Source organism: Notechis scutatus, chromosome Z, assembly GCF_049901735.1.
Source record: "Notechis scutatus isolate UNSWTSFEM ecotype Mainland chromosome Z, rNotScu1.2, whole genome shotgun sequence".
NCBI classification, from domain to species: domain Eukaryota; kingdom Metazoa; phylum Chordata; class Lepidosauria; order Squamata; family Elapidae; genus Notechis; species Notechis scutatus.
Window position 1 is genome coordinate 116,873,868 of NC_142025.1, and position 24,564 is coordinate 116,898,431.

General features: G+C 43.9%; 1 protein-coding gene across 1 annotated transcript in view; it reads left to right on the top strand.

Moving 5' to 3' along the window:
* MMP14 (matrix metallopeptidase 14) overlaps positions 1-21,707 on the top strand; it is a 38,276-nt gene extending 16,569 nt beyond the window's left edge. Inside the window, exons 2-10 of the mRNA XM_026683058.2 lie at positions 2,166-2,314; positions 7,703-7,825; positions 8,994-9,301; positions 9,764-9,925; positions 11,848-12,011; positions 12,485-12,623; positions 14,628-14,778; positions 15,696-15,811; positions 19,224-21,707. Of these exons, the coding sequence (XP_026538843.2) occupies positions 2,166-2,314; positions 7,703-7,825; positions 8,994-9,301; positions 9,764-9,925; positions 11,848-12,011; positions 12,485-12,623; positions 14,628-14,778; positions 15,696-15,811; positions 19,224-19,540 (1,629 nt within the window). The 3' untranslated portion in view covers positions 19,541-21,707. The remainder of the gene's footprint in view (positions 1-2,165; positions 2,315-7,702; positions 7,826-8,993; positions 9,302-9,763; positions 9,926-11,847; positions 12,012-12,484; positions 12,624-14,627; positions 14,779-15,695; positions 15,812-19,223) is intronic.
* The last annotated feature ends 2,857 nt before the right edge of the window (positions 21,708-24,564 follow it).

Genomic DNA, 24,564 nt, shown 5'->3' on the forward strand with positions numbered 1-24,564 from the left:
TGTAGGGCTTATATTGGACGCACATATAAAAATCAAGCTAGGGTTTACTTTCAGGGTAGGTCGTATTTTCAGAGAAAGAGGTTAGATCTTCTCCATGATGGTCTTTCATAACCTGGTCCTTCAAGTCTCCTTCCAATGATCACTATTTTAACTAAATCCTATCTTATTCCTGATCTTTCTCTTCTTCCCTTTCCTTCTACCTTTTCACCATCACAACTTTCTCCAGAGAGCTGGTTGTTCCTGTATTGTGACCTCCAACCAATTTTGTCCCATCAGGATTGATGCTATGGGGCATTGCATGCCAAAACAAGTAGACACAAAGATAATTCCCACCCCCTGTGCCATCGCTCCGTTGAACATCTAATTCCCACAACATTGTCTTAGGCTTAAAGATATTTACCCATGTAGTAGGCTGTGGTGGATCATCTTTCTCATCTTCTCATCTTTCCTACTACTTTCTCCTATTGGCATCTTATGATTTATCTCTTGTTGGTATCTTACAATGAATAATCTAACTTATGATTTATGATCTATGACCTATCATTTTGTTGTCTGTATTTACACTGAGAGGTTATGCATGGAAAATAAACTCCTTGTGTGCCCAATCACACTTGGCCAATAAAGAATTCTATTTTTTTCTGTTCCGTTCCTTTCCATTTGCTACTCTGTTCCACTCCATTTTCCATTCCACTGTTCTGTTTTGTTCCGTTCCATTCCATTCCATTCCATATTTCTATTCTATTCCATGTTTTCTATTCTATTCTATTCTATTCTATTCTATTCTATTCTATTCTATTCTATTCTATTCTATTCTATTCTATTCTATTCTATTCTATTCTATTCCATTCCACTCCACTCCACTCCACTCCACTCCACTCCACTCTACTCTACTCTACTCTACTCTACTCTACTCTATTATTCCATTCCATTCCATCCCAATTTTCTCTTCTATTCCATCCCATCCCAGTTTTCTTTTCTTTTCTATTCCATTCTATTCCATTCCATTCCATTTTTCTATTCCATTCTGTTGTTTCATTCCATTCCATTCTGTTTCTCTATTCTGTTCTGTTCTGTTCCATTTGGTTCCGTTCCGTTCCCTAGTTTAGTCTATCCTATTCTCTGGTTAGTTTGAGAAGTACAATGACACTGAACAAAGTGACTTATGACCATTGGCGGAAATGAACAGGGATGGGAGCAGGAAAGAAGGACTCAAATAATTTCAGTTCCTTGCAGCAGTTCCTCATTCAGATTAAAATAATTTGGAGTCAATCACTGATTAGATTAAACAGGGATTAAGAGGCGATACCATTCATAGCTCAATAGCTCAATAAAATCCTGTTTTTTAATCTGGACCTTTAACTACTAAACCAAAATAGTGTTCGTTGGTCTGCAAGCCGTCCTTGATTTACAACCATAACCGAGCTTGCACGTTGTGATAGCTGTTGAGGGTTCCCCTCCACCGTGGGACAGTGACCAATTTTACATCTCTTTATTTGTGACGGTTGTTAAGCCATTCAATTGTTAGCTATGGGGTGGGGGTCTTTTGCAAAACATTCTAAATCACGGTCAGGACTGTGAGACACACTGCAAATGGCCGTAACTGTGGGACATTTGCTGAGCACTTAAAATATTTCAGGTGAACTCTGGAAGCGGGGGAACAGAACTTGGAACCTCAAATCTGGTTCGTGCGTAGCTTTTTCGGGTCCATCGTAACTTTACACTATCACTTAGACCTAAGACAAGGACTACCTAAATTGCTTTAAAGGTAAAGGTTTCCCTTGCACATACGTGCTAGTCGTTTCTGGCTCTAGGGGGCAGTGCTCATCTCCGTTACAAAGCCGAAGAGCCAGCGCTGTCCGAAGACATCTCCGTGGTCATGTGGCCAGCATGACTAAACGCCGAAGGTGCATGGAATGCTGTTATATTCCCACCAAAGTGGTCCCTATTTTTCTACTTGCCTTTTTACATGGTTTCGAACTGCTAGGTTGGCAGAAGCTGGGACAAGGAACGGGAACTCACTCCGTTATGCGGTGCTAGGCATTCGAACCGCCGAACTGCCGACCTTTCTGATCAACAAGCTCAGCGTCTTAGCCACTGAGTCTACATTTCGATTGGCTTTGAGTTTCGATTTTTTTTTAATGTTCCTGTTTTGATTTTCCCACCAGGCCTGGCTGCAACAATATGGGTATTTGCCCCCAGGCAACCTTCGCACCCACACCCTGCGTTCCCCACAGTCGGTGTCGGCCGCCATCGCTGCCATGCAACGTTTCTACGGACTTCGAGTGACAGGCACAGCCGACGTGGACACTTTGAAGTGAGTGGCCTTGTTTTTCTTTCCCTGCGCTCCAAGTCATTCACCTTTCACCAGCTTCTCTTCTTACAAAAATTTGCTTTTTTAACTCTGAGGGGAAAAAAACAAACAAACCCACAATGAATTGGGATATTGTGAATAGATTGCTTGCCACGGGGCGCTGGAGGAAGGAAAGACCGAAAAATGGCATGATTTTTGTAGAAGCGGCTGTAGGCCTTGACTGAAATCAGGATAATTTAATCTTTCTCTTACTGAATAGCAATAGCAATGCCACTTTACAGCCCTCTCTAAACTGTTTACGGATTAAATTATAGATTAACTGAGTTGGAAGGGACCTTGAGGGTCATCTAGTCCAATCTCCCCCCACTAAGCAGGAGACCCTACACCATTTCTGACAAATGGCAGTCCAGTCTCTTCTTGAAAGTTTATAGGGAATAGCTTCAGTGCTAGAAGAGAGTGGAGAAGAGGAGGAGGAGGAGGAGGAGGAGGAAGGCTGTGGGATCCTTGGTGCTCCCTGAGCTTGGTTGTTTTCTTGCCAACGTTTCATGACCCAAACTAGATGACATCATCAATGCTCCTGATGATGTCACTTAGTTTGTTATCTAGCACTGATGATGTTACGTAGTTGGGTCGTGAAATGTCTACAAGAAAACAACCAGGCTCAGGGAGCACCAAGGATCCATCAGTCCTTCTCCTCCTCCTCTTCCTCCTCCAACCTCCCTCCCTTCTTGCACTGATGCTATTCCCTAGTTGGGTCATGAGACATCTACAGGAAAACATCTAAGCTCAGAGAGCATCAAGGACTCCTCAAGAATAAGATAGGTCCATTTTTCTTCTCTTGAAGATCCAAGAGATAACAAAATGAAATTCAACGTAGAGAAAAGTCAAGTCTTACACTTAGGCAAGAAAAATCCAAAGTACACATATAGACTGGGTAAAACCAGGCTTAACAGCAGTCACTGTTAGAGGTATCTTGGAGTCTAAATAGGAGCCAGCAGTGTGCAGCAGCCGCCAAAAAAGCCAATGCAGTCCTAAGTTGCGTTAACACAGGGATACAATCGAGATCAAGGGAGGTACTAATACCACTCTATAAAGCCTTAGTAAGATCCCACCTAGAATACTACATCCAGTTTTGGTCACCAGACTATAAAAAAGAAGTTGAGACCCTAGGAAAAAGTGCAAAGAGCAACCAAGAGGATGAGAGGACTGGAGGCTAAAACACACGATGAATGGTTGCAGGAACTGGGCATGGCTAGTCTAGGGAAGAAAGTACCAGGGAGAGACAGGATAGCAGTCTTCCAATATTTGAGGGGCTGCCCCAGAGAGGAGGGGATCAAGCTATTTTTCAAGGCACCTGAAGGCCAGACAAGGAATAATGAATGGAGAGATTCAACCTGGAAATAAGGTTGAGAATCATCAGCCCATGGAACCCATGGAACAGAAGTTGCCTTCAGAAGTTTGGGAGCTTCATCCCTGGAGGCTTTCAAGAAGAGACTGGACGGCCATCTTGTCAGAAATGGTGTAGGGTCTCCTGCTTTGGGTGGGAGTGTGGGGGGTTGGAATAGATGACCTAGAAGGTCCCTTCCAACTCTGTTAACGTGAATGTGAATAACCAATGCTGGTTTGAAAAGAGGTTTGATTCAGAAAGTAAGCCATCCATCGTGGCTTCGATCCGATCTAGAGAAACGTCCTTGCTGGAGAAATGGGGCATAAAACCCCAAACCCGTCTTTTTTCTTCTTCTTCCTAAGACTTTCTCCAACGCTTCCCACAAGGCTGGCAGTCAGCAGAAGATCTGATGAAACCAGCTTGGATGACGTCACTGGAGAGGGGGGAGAGAACAGACCTGTGGTTGTGTGTCGAAGGAGGGGTGGGGGAAACCAGATGCGAAGTCCCAGCCTTGGCGAGTGGGCAGTGTGGCTGCAGGGCATCCTGTGTTGGGGTGGCCCCTTGGCAAGCCTACAAAGCGACTAGTGTCTGGTGAGGTTAGCGTTGACCAGTGGGACTCCACACCACAAGAACTTGGCAAAGGAGAGGGGAATTGGAAATAAAATCTGGGAGCAGCTTCAGACAGCAGATGAAAGCTTGGGATTAGTCAACGGCAGAAAGGGTGACCGTCACTGGGAGTTTTTGGACCTCGGTAAAAATTAATTCAGTCCCTTTCGGCCAGGAGGAAAACGCTTCATTGCTGTGTAGGCTGTGGGAGCGGTGGCCATTTTGTTCATCATCGGACAGAAAAAGAAATATCCGTGATGAAGATGAAAGTGGTTATTTTGTGTGTGTGTTTTTAAAAAACTGTTTGATGCAAAGTTTTGGATCACACAGAATTCTTCTTTAATGTTAGCCGATGTTTCTTAGCCGTAGCAATTTAAAGATGTCTGAGCTTTAACTCCCTGACAAGTTAACTTGCTAATGTGAAGAAATAATGGGCTAGGTTTTATCCCATATGGCTGATTGTCTGTGTCTAATTGATATCTCCATTTTGTGCTCTCTTTCTCTCTCCCTCTCCATTTGCTATCTCTCTCTCTCCATTCCTTATCTCTGCCTGTCTATCATCTACCCACCTACAGTATCTATCTATCTATCTATCTATCTATCTATCTATCTATCTATCTATCTATCTATCTATCTATCCATCCATCCATCCATCCATCCATCCATCCATCCATCCATCCATCCATCTCTTTCCAATTTACTTATTTATATGTCTCTATTTTGCTCTGTTTGCAACCTTCCTTCCCCACCATTCCTATCTTATCCTACCCTATCTATTCATCTATTCATTCATCCATCCACCTACCTACCCACCTACCTATCAACCCATCTATCCATCTCTCTCTCCATTTTGTTCTCTCTCTCTCTCTCTCTTCATTTTCCCGTCTGTCTGTCATCCCCATTTTGTTTATTTATCTCTATCTCTATTTTGCTATCTGTTTGTCTATTTCATTTTGCTATCCACCTCACTCTCACCATCCATCCATTATCCATCCATCCATCCATCCATCATCAATCTATCTCCACTTTGTCTATGTCTATCTCTAGCTATCTTCATTTTGTTCTAGCAAAATAGCAAAATGGAGATAGATTGATGATGTCTGTCTGTCAGTCAATCAGAACAGTCAATTGCAGATAACGTATACCACTTTTCCTTTAGAAATAGCACTAGCTCTTACTTAGACTTATATACCGCTTCGCAGGGCTTTCCAGCCCTCTCTAAGTGGTTTACAGAGTCAGCCTATTGTCCCCAACAATCTGGGTCCTGATTTTACCGACCTTGGAAGGAAGGATAGAAGACCGAGTCAACCTTGAGCCAGTCAGGATCAAACTGCAGGTTATAGGTTTACACCTAGTAGTTTGGAAAAGCTTCATTCGGGGCTTTACTCTGTGGTTATGTGTCTGTTTAGAAATTGGTTAGGTCATTATTTATTTGTGGTTCTATTTGCGTCCATGGTACTTTAGGAGGAATGAGTGGTGTCGATCCCTTGCAGGCTTCACAGTTTAGAAATAGACGCAGATCCAGACAAAAGAGTTCAGAGAAGAATAGAGACGTTGCTACGTTTACAGTTTCTGGCATTTCAAGCCAGAAATATTCCAGGGTCAGAGAAAGGCAAAAAAAAAAAAAATGGAATTAGGAGATGCAGAAACAAAGAATTCTTGAGGGTGGTATATAATCAATGGAATTATGCATTTGTTTCCATTGCTCTGAGTTCCTGAATAAATCTATGCAATTTTCTTGGGAACAATATGGAAATGATTCTTTCTTTCTTTCTTTCTTTCTTTCTTTCTTTCTTTCTTTCTTTCTTTCTTTCTTTCTTTCTTTCTTTCTTTCTTTCTTTCTTTCTTTCTTTCTTTCTTTCTTCTTTCTTTCTTTCTTCCTTCCTTCCTTCCTTCCTTCCTTTCTTTTCTTTCTTTCTTATCTTTCTTCTTCTTTCTCTTCCTCCTCCCCTCCTCCCTCCTCTCCCCCCTCTTCTCCCCTCCTCCTCCTCCTCCTCCTCCTCTACCTCCTCCACCACCACCTTTTCCTTCTCCCCTCCTCCCCCCTCCTCCTCCCTTCTTCATTCTCCCTTCTTAAACTTGCTAAGCGTGAGAAACCTTAGTTTATAGACCTGTCCGTCAATCAACCAACTTCTGCTTGTAACTCTGTCTTGGTTCTCCATTTCAGACCTTACCCCACAAAAATCAACAGCCTACCCTCTCAATTAGACCACCACTGGCTTAGGGCTAGGAAGGGCAGTCACATTTAAGCAGCTAAACCGCGGGTTTCGTTGTGGTCCTGGACATACGGAGCACTTCCCATTTCTTAATTTAGGCCAAGGCATCCATTAAGCCTTCCGGTGAGCTAAGAATTAATCAGCTTGTGAGTTCAAGAGTCATCCATGACTTGACTCCAGAGGCAACAGGGATGGTGTTCCTTGACTTCTGATAATGGGAGGGGTCTTCCAAGATCTCTTTTGTTCAACTTGCCCAGGTGGCCTTCAGTCTTGGGGATCTACCTGGCTGCTTTCCCATCCAAATTCCAGCTGGATATGACCGTGTTTGTTTGTTTGTTTGTTTATTTGTACCCCACCTTTATTACTTTTGCAAATCATAGGCAGTGAACATAGCCTCCTATTTTCCCCACAGCGACATTCCTGAGAGGTGGGTTGGGCTGAAAGAGAGGGACTGGGCCAAAATCACCTAGCTGGCATTCATGCCTAAGACGAGACTAGAACTCACCATCTCCTGGTGATTGACCATGGTCATCCAGCTGGCATTCATGCCTAAGGAGAGACCAGAACTCACCATCTCCTGGTGATTGACCATGGTCATCCAGCTGCCATGGTCATCCAGCTGCCATGGTCATCCAGCTGGCATGAACTCATCATCTCCTGGTGATTGGCCCAAAGTCACCAAGTGGGCTTTCGTATCTAAAATGGAACTGGAATTCACCATCTCCTGATGATTTGCCCAAAGTCACTCAGCTGGCATTCATGCCTAAGATAAGACTAGAACTCACCATCTCCAGGTGATTGGCCCAAAGTCAACCAGACAGTGTTTGTACCTAAGATGAGACTAGAACTCACTGTCTCCTGGTGATTGGCCCGAAGTCACCAAGCAGGCTTTCGTATCTAAGGTGGAATTGGAACTCACCATCTCCTGAATTTTAGCCTGGTGGTTAAACTGACCTTCCTTATTTTCAAGAACTCAGCCCAGGTTGGCATGTTTAGCCTCCATTTTCCCCTTTCTGAAAGTGTGGGTACTGCCACAAATTCTACCTCTCTTAAGTGGAGAACTAGATTATACTTTTCAGCAGTTGTGAACTGAAAGCTCTCGGAGGGGCTCAAAAGATCTTTTTGGGAACCAAGAATCCACTCCCTGAAAACATCTAATCTTCTGGATCTCTCTCCTTCTAGGGCTATGAAGAGGCCTCGTTGTGGCGTCCCGGATAAATTTGGAGCGGAAATTAAAGCCAACGTGAGGCGCAGGCGCTACGCAATCCAGGGTTTGAAGTGGCAGCAGATGGACCTTAGTTTCTGGTAGGGCTCAAGCCGTGGTTGTTTTTGTTAAATTTTGCATAAGGGGCCAGGAAAGAAAGAAGTTAGAAAACGGGGTGAAGAACGAGAGTTAACTTGAAATCTTGTCACAGACTTCAGTTCCTTCCTGTCCCAAATACCAGAGTGACCATTTGGCACAAACATGAGGATTATAAACCTTAAAAAAAGAAAACAATCGGTATTTCTCAACCTTGGTGACTTGAGATGGGTGGACTTCAACTCCCAGAATTCCCAGCCAGCAAGGCTGGCTAGGGAATTCTGGGAGTTGAAGTCCACCCATCTTAAAGTTGCTGAGGTTGAACTTCCTGGCTGGGGAATTCTGGAAGTTGAATTCCACCATCTTAAAGTTGCCTAGTTAAACTTCCTGGCTAAGGAATTCTGGGAGTTGGAAGTCCACCCATCTTATATCTTAACATAACAGTTAAGTCCAGATTCTCAGATTCCTTGGAAGATTTCTTGTATCTTCCTCATTCACTTCTGGAGATGTTGAAAGCGTCAATCAAAGATATCAAAATAAGATGGAGTATTGATTAATAAGGCTGAGAATAGAGGGAGATCTTGATCTATCATTGAGAGAAGTAAAAAATGGAGGCTGGGAGAGACAAGTGAGTGAGTTAATCTATCCAACACATCACAACAGCTTTGCTAACTTGAGGTCCTTCAGCTGTGGTGGAACCACAACCTCAAAAACATGGATTTCTGCCTTAAGCAGAGGGTTAGACTAGAGGATCTCTAAAATCTCTTCCTTTCTATGAATTTATGGGGTGCTAGTTGACAATTCTGGCAGCTGAACTCCCAAGACACCTAGATAACATTAGGTTATAGTACACAAAGTTGTGGATTGTGAAGGGTCTTGGCAGTAGACAAGTTGTCTTTTCATTTAGGAACCAAAATGTGTTGTGTGAGCAAACCCAGTTCGTAGATCCTGGTTAGAGATGTAAAACTGTGGGATGGACTCAACCAGGGCTCTAGAACAAGGGTCTTCAAACTTGGCAAGTTTAAGACTTGTGGACTTCAACTCACAGAATTCCTGAGCTAACATGACTGGAGGAGGAATTCTGGGAGTTGAAGTCCACAGGTCTTAAAGCTGTCAAATTTGAAGACTCCCTGCTCTAGAAACTGTTTTTTTTTTTTTTTGCCTCTATTGTAGCATCCAGAACTACACGCCCAAGGTTGGTGAACAGGCCACCTTTGCTGCGATCCGACGGGCCTTCCACGTCTGGCAATCGGTGACGCCGCTGCGTTTCCGCGAGGTGCCTTATTCGTCTGTGCGGGAAGGCCGCGAACCGCAGGCCGACATCATGATCTTCTTCGCCGATGGCTTCCATGGGGATAGCACCCCGTTCGATGGCGAAGGCGGCTTCTTGGCCCATGCCTACTTCCCGGGGCCCCACATTGGTGGCGACACTCACTTTGACGCAGCTGAGCCTTGGACCTCTCGCAACGATGACCTCAGCGGTGAGGGTGGGATTATGGGGCAACCTTTGATGGAGGTGGGGACGGAGACTGAGATCCTTGGAGGAACCCGGAAGCCAGAGAGATTGTGCAAATGACTCATGAATGGTGGATCCATCCGTGATTAATCCCATCAGCGCTACTCACTCACTCGAGATCCGACAGAGTGTTGCTTCTTTTTTCCACCTCTCTAGACTCCCTCGATTGCATTCTTGGATCCCTTTGCCCCATCCTGTATGAGAACTCTTGGGAGTCAGAACTGGGGGGTGCCCATAGAAGAGGCTCCATCCTCCACATCCCCAAAGTTTTGCTGAGCTATGCAGTTCTGATTTTCTGCTGTGAAGCAATCTCTCTGTCTTCCGTGGTTCCTGCAGGTTGAGGGAAGTTGCAACAGCTGAAAGATGAGGTAGGGTTTTTCAACAGCGCCCTTGGCCCTGAGTTCACTTCCTGCCCTCTGCCTTTCAGGAAATGACATCTTCTTGGTGGCCATCCATGAGTTGGGTCACGCACTGGGATTAGAGCACTCGAACGATCCTTCCGCCATCATGGCCCCTTTCTACCAGTGGATGGACACAGAAAACTTCAAGCTGCCAGAAGATGACCAGCGAGGGATACAACAGCTCTATGGTATAACATAATGACTGAGTAGGGAAGGAGGTCTTCTAGTCCAACCCCCTGCTCAGGCAGGAAGCCACCAATGATATACAATTCGGACATGGGGTTTCAGTTGTTCATTTTTCAATTTGACATTAAATGAATCAGAGACCCAACCGAACAGAACAGTGTAACAGAGTCAGAAGGGTCCTTGGAGGTCTTCTAGTCCACCCCCTGCTCAAGCAGGAAACCCTATATCAATTCAGACAAGTGGTTGTCCAATCTCTTCTTAAAAACTCCCAGTGTTGGAGCATTCACAACTTCTGGAGGCAAGTTGTTCCACTGGCTAATTGCTCTAACAGTCAGGAAATTTCTCCTTTGTTCTAGGTTGCTTCTCTCCTTGATTAGTTCCCACCCTTTGCTTCTTGTCCTTCCCTCAGGTGCTTTGGAGAATAGCTTGACTCCCTCTTCTTTGTGGCAGCCCCTCAGATATTGGAAGACTGCTATCATATCACCCTTAGTCCTTATTTTCAATAAATTAGACCTACTCAATTCCAGATATGGGTTTCACAATCCTACAGTGATCTCCCGATTCCTCCATCAGCTCCTTATTTTTGTTCTTCTCTTCCTTTGACGTCTCCAATCCTAGCAAACTGCTAAATTTAATCCAGGTGGGAGGCAGCTGTTTCTCTCAGTGCTACCGATGGAAACCATTCAAGAAGATGGTAGCCATGATTGCTAGTCTACTTCCACAATTTGTGATCACAAACTTTCCTTTTATTTTTCATCCTTGCTTTGTTCAGCAGGGGAAAAAACTGGCTAAAGGCTGTTAGAAATTATGCATACTTTACCTGTTGACCAGGTGTGAATAAAAAAAAGATCACCCAGTTGGTCAGGAATCTATATACTGTATATAAAAGTGAAATACCACTCACACATCATCACAAAATCTCCAGAACTATAAACCCTACAAATTTGAAATTTGGCACACATGTTCTTCTTGGCTTCTAAGGGCTCACTAAGAAAGGGTTTTTTGAAATGTCCATCAGAGCATTAGTATTTCATATATTATTATTATTAACACGCTCTGATGCTAAGGAGTTCTACTCCCGTCCCCACCTGAAAAGAAATCTCTTCCAAATGCAAAACACAAGCAGAGGAGAGGAGTTTCAATTTCACAGCACCAAGCAGCTTTAGTACAGAACAGTTGAGCTAAGCCACGCCCAGGCTCCTTGCTGTCTCCTTCTTGCTCACATAGCAAATACTGTTTCAGTTTCCAAAGAGCCCTCAACTCTCTCACATACTGACAGGATGCTGGCTAGCATCCTGTCAGTATGTGAGAGAGTTGAGGCTCTTGAATACCGATGGATGCTGGTAGGCAGAGGCACAATCCCCCCTTATTTTCCTCCCCAAACTTAGCCCGATCACATAGTTTCATAGTGACCACGGTTATAGAGCTAGTAGCTTCATACACACGTATCCCTCATGGTATCCTTTTGAAGATAAGCAGTGCTATACAGAGGTTAGGATTAAAAAAAAGTAAAGAAAGCAGAGCCATGAAATAAGAAAAAGAGAAGGAAATAACCCTGAAATTTGCTTGCCACCAAACTTTCACTAGATCCTCCATGGATTTTTCTCTCTTCTTCTCCAAACACCATTTCAAGCATAGCCTTTTGTTCTTGATCAATTCAAGAATGTCCAGAATGGGGAGGGTTGATTTTAATCCTTTCTGGAGGGAGCTTTGACCATTCTTAGTTGGGATTCCTCAACTCCTAAAGAATTGTTCTTCGCTCCAGAACCCATCCTGAGTTGGATTCAACTTCCGTCATCCTCAACTGGTGGTTGTGGAGATGGGAGATTGTCCCTGGGCAGGACAACCAGTTATAGAAGCTTCTATCTAGCCATCTCAGGTTTTGGAATTTGTTCAGACCAACTCTTTCCTTCCTTCTCGTCAGGATCTGAAGGCGGCCATCCCACCAAGCTTCCCCCGATCCCTCGGACTACTCCGAAACCCCGAAACCCTCACAAGCCCCCCAAGAACCCAACTTATGGCCCCAACATCTGCGACGGACGGTTTGACACAATTGCGGTACTCCGGGGAGAGATGTTTGTCTTTAAGGTGAGATGTTTGGAGAGATTTACCATCACAGAACAGAGAGGAAAGTTGTTGGGTGGGTGAGAGGCGCACATTTTGGATTTTGGACCAATTCCGTCGTTCTGCGTGGGGTGGAATTCTGCAACCAGAATCCTGCATTTGAAAATATATACAGTATATTCTTTGCCAGAAACCCAGCCCACCTTTCCATGAAATTAACCACTGATGGGTTGCTGTGTTTCTCGTATTAGAAAAGATTGCATTCAACTTCATCTGGATTATAGGTAGACTCGATTTAGGGCCATAATTGAGCCTGGAATTATGGTTGTATGTCATACTTTTCTATAATCACCTATCCCTGATCTATGCTATCTGTATTTAATAATTTTTAGACATGAAGATGCCTAGATTTGAATTTCCCAATGAAATGAAGTCTGCTGACATTTCTTCTCATTTGCATAACTTGACTGATGCAATGAAAATTTCACGCTTTTCAGGATAAATGGTTTTGGCGAGTACATAACAACTGTGTGATAGACGGATATCCCCTCCCGATCGGTCAATTCTGGGTTGGTCTTCCTGCCTCAATCAACACAGCCTACGAGAGGAAAGATGGGAAATTTGTCTTTTTCAAAGGTTAGTGGACTATGTTTTGGGTGGGATTCTACCGGTTTGGCCCAGTTTGTGCGAACTGGTAGCTCCAAGGATCAGCTGGGAGAGAACAGGTTCAGTTTGCTCCGACGATCAGCTGTTGGGCCTACCGACCCACACGGCCTCTAGACTTTGCTTTATATTCTATTTTTTAAGCTCAGCTGAATCGCGTGGCACAGCAGATTGCCACGGGTCAGCTGTTTAACATATAGGGATCGCTGGAAAGTAGCAAATGCTCTGCACGCTCGCAAAGCGTGTGCTCACCAAACCAGTTGTTACACCAGTTGAATCACATCCCTGCCTGAATGGCATGACTTTTGACCAAGAAGAGCCAGCAAGATTACTGAAGAACAAATTTAAAACTCTTGCCTTTCTCTACATAGTATCCTGGTTTTTGCAAACCGAGCCTAAAATGTCAATTTGTGACCTGCCCATCAATTGTAAATCATTGGCAAAACATGCAGGTAGTCCTCAACTTATGACCATAATTGAATCATAACCAATTTTTATTGCTAAGCAAGACAATTGCGAAGTGAGTTTTGCCCCATTTGATGACCTTTCTTACCGCAGTTGCTAAGTTAGCAATTTGGTTGTTAAGGGAATCTGGCTTCCGTATTGACTTTACCTGTTTGAAGGCCGCAAATGGGGATCACGTGACCCCTAGATAGTGCACTTGTTGTAAATATGAGTCAGTCACTAAGCGGCTGAATTTTGATCACGTGACTGTGGGAAAAGCTACAAGGGCCGTAAGTATGAAAAATGGTTATGTCAACTTTTTTCAGTGCCATTGTAACTTTGGTCACTAAACAAGTTAATAGGGGGAGACCAAGTTAAATTTGTGGTTTGGTTGGTACATTTCAATGAAAAAGCGATTCGCAAAGTGGTATCATCTTCCTAAGGTCTCTTGGATAGCCCATCTCCACGCTTCCAGCTCTTGCAGCTGGTGTTTGCACTGGCTGGGGAGGATGGGAACTGTAATCCAGGACCTCTGGAGGCAGCTTTTTTGGACGACACCACATTGGAGTAACATTGGGATTCAGAGTGGTGTGCAGGATCAGTCCAAACCCTCTGCTCTTTAACGTGATATGTCTTTCTACCACATCGTGGTTGGCGTGGCTCAGATTTTAATCTGTGTTGGCTCCACCTGGATTCTTTATAAGAACATGAGAAATGACAAGAAGCCTAAACTCTATTGGTTGACGACTGCAATAAAGCTGTTGGTTTGAGCTCCAAGCTTGGCATTCGGGTTGCAAACATATCGTCACCATTCGAGGAGACATTGTCAGTTCGTTTTGAGTTGGGCTCGTCCGTCAGATGAGTCCAACTCAAAATGCACAGACGAGCCCAACTCAAAACGCACTACAATTAAGTTATTTGATTTGAGAAGCCAGTTCTCATTTCCAAGGTTATTGGAATGAACAAAGGAGTGTTCTAAACACTCATGACTCTGTTTGCATCACAACTACCTGAAGCCACCAATGATATACAACTCGGGTTTCAATTATTCATTTTTCAATTTGATGTTAAATGAATCAGAGGGTCAACCAAACAGAACAGTATAACAGAGTCAGAAGGGTTCTTGGAGGTCTTCTAGTCCAGCCCCCTACTCAAGCAAGAGACCTTATACTATTCTAGACAAGTAATTGTCCAGTCTCTTTTTAAAAACCTCCAGTGATGGAGCACCCCATAACTTCTGTTCTACTGATTAATTGTCCTCACTGTTAGGGAATTTCTCCTTAGTTCTAGGTTGCTTCTCTCCTTGATTAGTTTCCATCTGTTGCTTCTTGTCTTACCTTTTGGTGCTTTGCAGAACAGGTGGACCCCCTCTTCTTTGGGGCAGCCCCTCAAATACTGGAATGCTGCCATCTTGTCTACTCTAGTCCTTCTTTTCACTAGACTAGAGAAACCCAACAGCTTTGGATGTTTCTCAAAAACAAAACAAACCCCAGAGATACTTAGCATGGGTGGTTGACTGCCTTCTCCTTGCAGGAGACAAACATTGGGTTTTCAATGAAGCCAACTTGGAGCCAGGATACCCGAAACATATCAAGGAGTTAGGAAGGAGGCTCCCCACGGATCGGATCGACGCTGCCCTTTTCTGGATGCCGAGTGGAAAAACGTACTTTTTCAGGGGAAATAAGTGAGTTGGCCAAATGTTTATCATCTTCGTTTCTGTTTAGCTGGATAAGGAATTATCCCAATGTACTAGTATAGATAGTCCTTCATTTAGGAGAGCAATTGAGCCCAGATAGTAATTATTAATTTAGAAAAAGCACCTTTGGGATAAATAGAGTAGAGTAGAGTAGAGTAGAGTAGAGTAGAATAGAATAGAATAGAATAGAATAGAATAGAATAGAATAGAATAGAATTCTTTATTGGCCAAGTGTGATTGGACACACAAGGAATTTGTCTTGGTGCAAATGCTCTCAGTGTACATAAAAGAAAAGATACATTCGTCAAGAGTCAAGAATCATAAGGTACAACACTTAATAATAGTCATAGGATACCATAATCAATCAAATCATACTAGGAAACAGTCAATAAAAATTGTTAGGATACAAGCAACAAGGTTACAGTCATACAGTCATAAAAAGGAGGAGACAGGTGAAAGGAAGAATGGGAGGATTAATAGTAATAGTAATGCAGACTTAGTAAATAGTTGGACAGTGTTGAGGGAATTATTTGTTTAGCAGAGTGATGGCTTTCAGGGAAAAACTGTCCCTGTGTCTAGTTGTTCTGGTGTGCAGTGCCCTATAGCATCGTTTTGAGGATAGGAGTTGAAACAGTTTATGTCCAAGTTGTGAGGGGTCTGTAGATATTTTCACAGCCCTCTTTTTTATTCTTATCTATCTAGCCTCCCCATTGACTTTGCTTGTCAGAAGGTCGCAAAAGATTTAACAGCTGACATTGCAGGCTTCCTGAAGGTTTTTATGAAGCAGGTGTCAATTTCACACACAGTTCCCCATCATAGAATCGTAAAGAGTTGGAAGGGATCCTCGTGGTCTTCCAGCCTCCTTTTCGTTCAATGGATCTGAACGTTCTCTTTTTGCAATTCAGGTATTATCGCTTCAATGAGGAGACCCGATCCGTTGACGCAGATTACCCTAAAAACATTGATGTTTGGGGGGGAATTCCTGACTCACTCCGAGGTGCATTTATGGGCAGTGATGAAGGTAAGGCACAGAAAAGAATGTGGAGAAAATTCAGCACCAGAGCGCTGAAAAAGAAACTGCTTTTGTACCATTGAAAGCATTCCCACTATCTACTAATATTTTTTTTTTTTGCAAAGTGGTCCCCTACTGTTGAAAGTAAAAACTCCCATCCGCCATGTTGGGTGGGTAAAAAGCATGTCCCAAAGGTGTTTTTTCTAAAGTCAAATGGACTGTGTTTTCCCTTGAAACGTTTCATTTTTTTATCCAAGAAGCTTTTGACTGAATGGTGGAAGATGGAAGGATTTATATTTCTTGCAGTCATCTGGCTGTTAGTACTCTCTCTGAGAGTCATTGAGGCCACTGGGAGGTGTATCCGTGTCCTCAGAGTCACCTGAAGCGTGCAAATGGGTGTGGAACTATTCAGGTGACCCTGAGGGCACAAATACATCTCCAAGTGGCCTCAACGACTCTCAGAGAGAGTACTAATGACCAGATGACTGCAAGGAATATAAATCCTTCCATTCAATGACCATTCGGTCAGAACCGAAGAAGCTTCTTAGGATGAGAAGCAAAACATCTTCAAGGAAAAACCAAGCCTAGTTGCCTTTGGAAAAAAGCACCTTTAGGACAACCATGACCTGAGAATCTCAATAGACAGAATGAGAGCGTGTGTTAGACAGCACAACATGGCTACTTAGGAAAGGTTGATTGGGTGTTTCAGAATTCTGGGAGTTGAAGTTCATGCATCTTAAAAATGGATGTGGTTGAGGCTCTGAAGGTAGGATAGATTGGTTTTAATACGTGGGATTCCACACAAGGACCAATTTAGCCTGCCATGAAGAAATCCCCATGATATCGCTGTGAGGTAGGTTTGACTGCAAAGGAATTGGTGGCCCTCATGGGCAAGTCAAGATTTTAATCCACATTTTGTTTCTAGTCCAATACTAGTTATCCTCATAATTGCCGAAGGTATTCCTTGCCTACTCTTCCCTTTAGGAAATAACTTCAGAGAATGCCTTAAGGTAGGAGCATGGTTTTTTCTAGGACCTTTGGATTAGAAGAAGCTTTAGAGATCATCTAGTCGAAATCCTTAGTCAGTGCAGTTTCGCTGCCTCTGTTTGAAGAAATGCTGAACCCATAATTTCATGTGGCAAGCTGTGCCACTATCTAACAGCTCATATTATCAGGAAGCTCTGATGTTTAACCTTGGCCTCCTTCTTCACAGTTTGAAGTCACCGGTTCCAGTTCATTTCTGCTTCCAAGCCAAGGCTGCACATAGTTTCTAACTATGTGTGATGGGTTTCAAATACAGTTAAATTGGATGCAGTTTTGCCTTTGAATGGCCTTAAATCAAAGCACTGGAAACCGAATGGCTTCCTGTAAATTCATTTTTTTCCTGAGCAGATCGAACGAGCGTTCTGTGAAGATACTTTTAAGAGCCTCAAACTCATATTTAATTGCTCTCCAGTTCTACATTTACCGACAGGGAACGTCGATGAGGCTAAGAGTCATTTCCACCGTGACGAAAAATTTCTGGTGTCTCAATGCGCCTACATAAAACGATTCACCGATGTCTTATTAGTAATGATTATTCATACATGGACTGACTGATGTTTATCTTAATCATTTTCCTTATTTGGAAGAAGGAAGTCCTTCTTTCTAATCCAAATTTGGAAGCCTTGCTTAAGTAGGATCAGAATTGCTTAACATATGCATTGAAACGATCCATTCTTCCTTTTTTGTCCAGCAAAAATATATCCCTGCCGATTTCATTCATGAGGTGCAAATGAGGTGTCCAAATTTATTTCTAGCAATCAGAATAACTGATAGGAATGAAGAAAGGTGATTTTTAAGTTTAATTAAATTCATCATCATCTTTTAATGACCCCATAATCCCTTGCAGGGTGGAGTCTGGGCAACTGAATGGAGCTGGGCAACAAAACTCCGCATTGGTGACAGGAAAGGCATCTGGCCATTAGAACACTGAGTGTTCTAATGGCCGGATGCCCTTCCTGTCACCAATGCGGAGTTTTGTTCAGCAGATATATTCTCAGTGTGTCCAGAGAGAAAAACATCTGCCTCTACCCTAGGAATGAATTCACAGCTTCCTGATTGTGAGGCGAGAACTCCATCTCTGGGCTATTGCACCACTTCTTTAAGTTTAATTGAATTCCCATTGGAAAAACAAAATCACTGTCTTGGTTCAACCCAGTAAAAATTGTAAAATAAGTTTCTGATAATACCAAACTTCAAACTTTTATTTTAGTCACAGAGCATATGATTGCTTTCATTGTTTTTTCCCCCAAAGATGCCTGAAATTAGATTTTGGGTTCTGGATTTCATTCACAGGTAGTCCTCGACGTAATTACCACAGTTGAGCCCAAAATTTCCTTTCCTGAGTGTGACAGTTGTTAAGTGAGCTTTGCCCGGTTTTACGACCTTTCTTGCCACCATTGTTAAGTGAATCATTCAATTGTTAAGTTAATAACATGGTTGCAAAAGGGGATCATGTGACCCTGGGACACTGCAACCGTCATAAATACGAAACATTTGCCAAGCGTCTGAATTTTGATTACATGACTATGGGGATGTTGCAACGGTTGTAAGTGTGAAAAAAATGCCACTTTTTTCAGTGCCGGCATAACTTCGAACGTTGAAATGAGAGGTTGTAAATCGAGGACTATCTGTGTTTAATTCCTATAATTCTCCTCACAAATCTGAAATCTAAAGCAGGGATAGGGAACTATGGCACTTGTGAACTTCAACTTGTGAAGTCCACAAGTCACAAAAGGGCCATAGTTCACAACATCTGATTTAAAGGAAAAACACCATCCCATATTTAAAATGGCATTTAGCATTTCCGTTGTGGCCTGCCCCTCCAGCAGCCAAATCAGGAGGAGGAGGAGGTGTGGGAGTTAGGGTCAGCATCAAGGCAACCTGAGGGGGAAGAGGGAGTGGAGCTGGCAGAGAGAGAGAGAGACAGAGGCGGAGGCTGGGCCATTTGTCAGCCCTAAATGGAGAGTCAACAGCCCCCAGGTCTGGAGATGGCTAATGAGGAAGAGGAGGAACAGCTGGGCCCAGTGCCTGACACGCAGATGTGCAGAAAGCAGAGGAGAGGAGAGCAGTGGAAATCTATGGGCCGGTCCTTGGGAAGGAAGAGCCACCGCTGCTAGAAAAGCCCCATCTTATCTCTGGGGATAAAAGGCAGGGGGCGGAGATGAATAGGTGTGGCACACAGCCGGACAGATTTGTTAGCCTGCGGTGAGAGAGAAATCTTTTGCTGGGATTTCTGGCGCTCCTGATAAAGGAATCTTTGAGTGAGCTTCAGGGTGTTTGTCGTGTTTGGGGAGCTGGGTCAGAACAATTTCTCATTTAATGTACCACCATGTTCTTAACTCTCCCATGTCTGTTCTTCCATGTCTTCCCTCGATAGCCTTCACCTACTTCTACAAGGGAGACCGTTACTGGAAGTTTAACAACGAGAAACTCAAGGTCGAACCAGGGTACCCTAAGTCAGTGCTGCGAGACTGGATGGGATGCGCCACCGATGACCGTCGCGAGGGAGAAGAAGTCATCATCATTGAAGTGGACAATGCTGAGGCAGGCGGGCTGAACGCCGCTGCGGTGGTGATCCCCATCCTGCTGCTCCTCACCATCTGCGCCGTGGGAGTCGCCATTCTGATTTTCAAGCGTTACGGCACACCCAAACGGTTGCTCTATTGCCAGCGGTCTCTGCTGGACAAGGTGTGACCGGCCTTTGGAGATGTTTCAGGACAGGTCTCACCTGCTTTCCACCCTGTCTACCTGCCTGTACGAATTCGGGTCCGATCTCTTGGTTGCCACCTTCTAAGTCATCTTTTTCCTGGTCCTCCCTACTTCTTCATCCCATTTTCTGCCAGCCATCAGCCACTTTCTCTCTCTCCAAGAGCTTTCCTTGACCACAGTGATCCTTGTTGACCTTCTCTTTTTCTCCTTCCTCTCTTTCGCTCTGCTTCTCTTTCCTTCCTATGGCGTTATCCGTTCTCACCCACGGGGCGAGTGGGTGTGCTGAGCACACTCCTTAATTAATCCGATGAGGCAGAAAGTTGAAGAGCCCACTCTACGGGGGTTATGGCCAGGCCAACCTCATGGCTACCCATCTGTTGACCTCGTATGACCTTCCTGCTTGCAAAACCAGTGGGCCAAAATCCATACCATGAACACTTTAGTTCTCCCGACCGTTCTGTGGAATTTCAAATCTAAAATTGGTCTCTAGCTCTCTCTCTCACCACCTTGCTCGGTCCTTCCTCCCAAGGGCAAATGGTGGAGGAACCATCTCGTCTGTGTTGCCAACCAAAAAACCACAATGGGTAGGGGAGTTATAGGGTTTGGCTCTTTGGTGGGCGAAGCGTTGTAGAGCTTAGTCTAGAGATCTACGGCTCTGGAAAGGAATTACTGTGTTCTGAAGGGGACTTTCTCCTTCCATTGGGTGAGGGAAGGAGGAAGTGTGATGGAGTCTTACCAATCAGAAATAGCAGGGAGGAAAATGGGTGGGACGCTAGGGTTGGTGGATCTGTCCCAAATGCCAACTTTTTTGGGGGGAGGGGGTAGCGAAGAATCATAAAGGGCCTAACCGGTCAGGTGGGAAAAGGGGGTAAGCCGAGCTTTCCTCATGACGTAATAAAGTGGACCGTTGGTACCTTGATCATATTGGAAAATGGGGCATGTTTGAGAGAGAAAGAGAGGGAGAGAGGGACCAAGATTATGTGGGCTACAGGAGATGTTTGTCCCATCCGGGTGCCTTCCAGATGTTGAGATCTAGGGTCGTCCAAGAAGTCAAGATGGCCGCTATCATTGACTGCCATCTTGATTTTTTTTTTTAACTGCTCCCATGGGCACTTCAGGTTAGGACTCAATTTTGTTGGACATTTTGGCTGAGAATTTGGGGGTGAGAATTTGGGACTCCTCCATATCCCTGGAGGGTACCTGACTGGTGATGAGGTTCCAGATGTTGGCAGGGCCACTTCTGGAAGTGTTAACTTCTCCATCTGGTGAAGTTGGCCTGGTGTTTACAGTGGTCCCTTAAAACAGGGGTTCCCCAACCTTGGCAACTTTTTAAGACTTTATGGACTTCAACTCCCAGAATTCCCCAGCCAGCATGTCTGCCTGAATAATTCTGGGAGTTGAAGTCCACTGGCATTGTCCCTTAAAACAGGGGTCCCCAACCTTATCTACTTTAAGACTTTATGGACTTCATGGCTGCCTGAGGCATTGGGGGAGTTGAAGTCCACAAATCTCTAAGTGGCCACGGCTGGGGACCTCTGACTTAAAATCCATTCCGGATTCTGCGAAAATGAACCAAAAGCAGCATTTTTTTTTTTTTTTGCAAAACGGGGGGTGGGCGGGAGAAATGAATTGCACCAGAGAACTGCCTCAAACTGCCTTATGATCCTGTGTCTTGATTTTTTTAAGTATTTTAATTATTATATAGAAATGCCTTTTTTTTAAAGAAAAAAATGCAAGGGATTAAAAATAGCACATTAATGGGATGTGGGCATATAGAATTGGCATAGGAGGAGAATGTCGAAATCCTGCAGGCCGGGAATTGGGTGCCTTACAACCCTCCCCTCCCACAATTTATGCTCTGAGCATTTTTTAAATAAGGGCAGGGGGTGGGTGATTTATATATTTTCAAAGGGGTCTCCAAACGGAATTAAACTGTGTTTAACGATCAAATTGTTTCTGGGTGGGGTGGGAGGGGTTTAATATTGTTTATTGTTCTACTTTTATTATTATTGTGATTATTTTGTTATTAATAATAAACACCCGTTCTTTCAAAGGGATATATATATATATATGTCAAATGGCTACAGCCGGTAATGTAAGCTGTTTCTGTTCTGTTATTCCTTTTTAACATTAGCAATAATAAAAAACAAAACACACACACACACACATACACACACACACACCATTTCTGGGTGGAAATGGACTTGAAACGCTGGAAGTTTTAAAAGATTTATTTTGTTTTGGCCCCTGCCTAAATTGTCTGGAACTGTTTTGTTACTTTAAAAAGAAAACATTTTTTTTTTTTGTTATGAAAAAAGAATTGTCAAAGACAATTCCCCCCGCTTTTAAAAAAAAAAAAAAAGAAAAGAAAAATAATAAATGCTGGATTTTCCCCTCTTTTTTAAAAAAGGTATAAAGTGTGATTTATTTTTTTCTTTGGTGGGAAAAGTAGTAGTTAGTCCTTGACTTACAAAGTGTTCACATGTAGCGACAGTTCAACGTTAAAAGCAGGACTGAAAAAAACGGATCATTTTTTTTCACAGCTACGACCATTGCAGCATCCCTTTCGGTCATGTGGACGCTTTGGCATCTGATTCGTATTCCTGTGGACGCTTTGGCATCCGATTCATATTTATGACGGTCGCGGTATTCTGGGGTCACGTGATTCCCCATTTTGCGACCTTCTGACAAGCAAAGTCAAATGGGGAAGCCGTATTCACTTAACAACTGGTGTGGCTAACTTAACAATGGCAATGATTCACTTAACCATGGCCAGAAAGGCCTTAAAATGGGGCAAAATTCGCTTAACATCAGTCTTGCTTAGCAATAGAAATGGTAGGTTCAAATGTTGTGGTCGTAAGTCGAGGACTTCCTGTATAAAGCAGTGTACTGATGGACCTCAATCCCTGTCTGGGTTGTGGTTCCTTCTTATCTATCTCTATCATCTATCTATCTATCTATCTATCTATCTATCTATCTATCTATCTATCTATCTATCTATCTATCTATCAAAGCGAAAGGCCACTCGCACATCATCACAAAATCTCCACAACCGTAAAGCCTACAAACTTGAAATTTGGCACATATGTTCCTCTTGGCTTCTAGGGGCTCCGTAAGAAAGGATTTTTTGAAATGGCCATCAGAGCATTTAGAGTATTTCCTCTATTATTATTATTAACACGCTCTGATGCTAAGGAGTTCTACTCCCCCTCCCCACCTGAAAAGAAATCTCTTCCAAATGCAAAACACATTCAGTTTCCGTTTCAGTTTCACAACAGCAACCAGCTTTAATACAGAACAGTTGAGCTAAGCCACACCCAGGCTTCTTGCTGTCTCCTTGCTCACACAGCAAATACTGTTTCAGTTTCCAAACAGCCCTCACCTCTCACACACTGACAGGATGCTAGCCAGATGAATATTGAGGGATGCTGGTAGGCAGAGGCAGAATTTCCCCTCCTTATTTTCCTCCCCAAAAACTAACGCCTGACCATATAGTTTTGTAGCGAAGCACCGGTATCAAGCTAGTTTTTCTATAAGATTGAAATGCGAGGATAGAAATGGATTCAACTTACAGGCGGTCCCCGAGTTATGACAGTTAGCTTAATGACCATTCACACTTACTGAAAAAAAAAGGGACTTATGACCCCTTTTCACACTTAACAACTGTTGCAGCATCCCTGCGGTCAACATGATTCACATTCGGATGCTTGAGAACTGACTCACATAACGGATGCAGCGTCTCGGGGTCATGTGATCCCCTTTTGTGACCTTCCAACGAGCAAAGTCAATGGGGAAAATGGATTCACTTAACAACGGGGTTACTCATTGAACCACTGCAGCGATTCGCTTAACAAACATGGTAAGAAGAGTCGTAAAATGGGGCAACACTCACTTTTCTCACTCGGCCACGTAAATTTTGGGCTCAATTGCAGTCGTAAGTCAAGGACTAATTTTTCCCCAGGTCAGCGAATGATGGGGAAAGAATTGCGTAATAGTGGAGAGAGATTCCAGGTTGAACCATGAGAATGGCCTTTGAAGAAGGATGCAGATAGGGGGCAGTTTGTGGGATACTACCGGTTCGCACCGGTTTGCACGAATCGGTAGTTACGACAATCAGCTGGGCCCACCCATCCCTGCCCTATCCTGTCCTTTATTTCCTGCTTTGTAGCTCATCTCAATCGCACGGCAGAGTTGATTTCACCCACCCCACACTGTTCTATTTACCGTTGCTGACTTGGAAGGTAAGCAGCTGAACGTTCCAGTTTCTCACGTGCACTCATCGAACCGATTGTTAAACCGTCAGCATTCCACCACTGATAGCGGGTATGCTAGTGTCATTAAATAGTTTATCTTTACCCTTTGGATTCTGTTGGAAGTCACCAAGGAAAGAGTGCTGTAGAAAGCTTCTAGAACAGAGGTGTCAAACTCAATTTCATTGAGGGCCACATCAGGGCTGTGGTTGACTTCAGGGGGGCCGGGCGGCTGTGGGTGACTGGATGGGTGTGGTTAACTGGGTGGGTGTGGCCAGCTTGACGCCACTCCCCAAACTGCTGGCATGTTTTCCCCTTCGCATTAGGTGAAGCGGGCTAAAGCAATGCAGGCCACTCCTTACATTTTCCAGGATGGCCCGCGGGTTTTATCTCACCACATCCGGCCCTTGGGCCTTGTGTTGGACATCCCTGAACTAAGTCCTTCTGAATTCAGAGGAAATGATTCCTAAATCCACAAAAGATTGCAGAAGGAAAGACTCAAAATACTTTAGCATCGCCTCCAACAGCCCTCTGTCATCCAAAAATCAACAACATGGCCATCAAAGGTGGCCCTCTACAGTTGAGAATGAAGGGTGTTGGAGTCCGACATATCCAGAGGACCTCATGCGTGACATTTCCACCCCACCCCCCATTAATCCAAAACTACAATTTGTGGGTTAAAGTTTGGAGAGAGCTGAAGACTGGGATATTCCCCAACCCTTCCCCGGTTTCATACGGCTGAATCCAGGTTGAATTCAG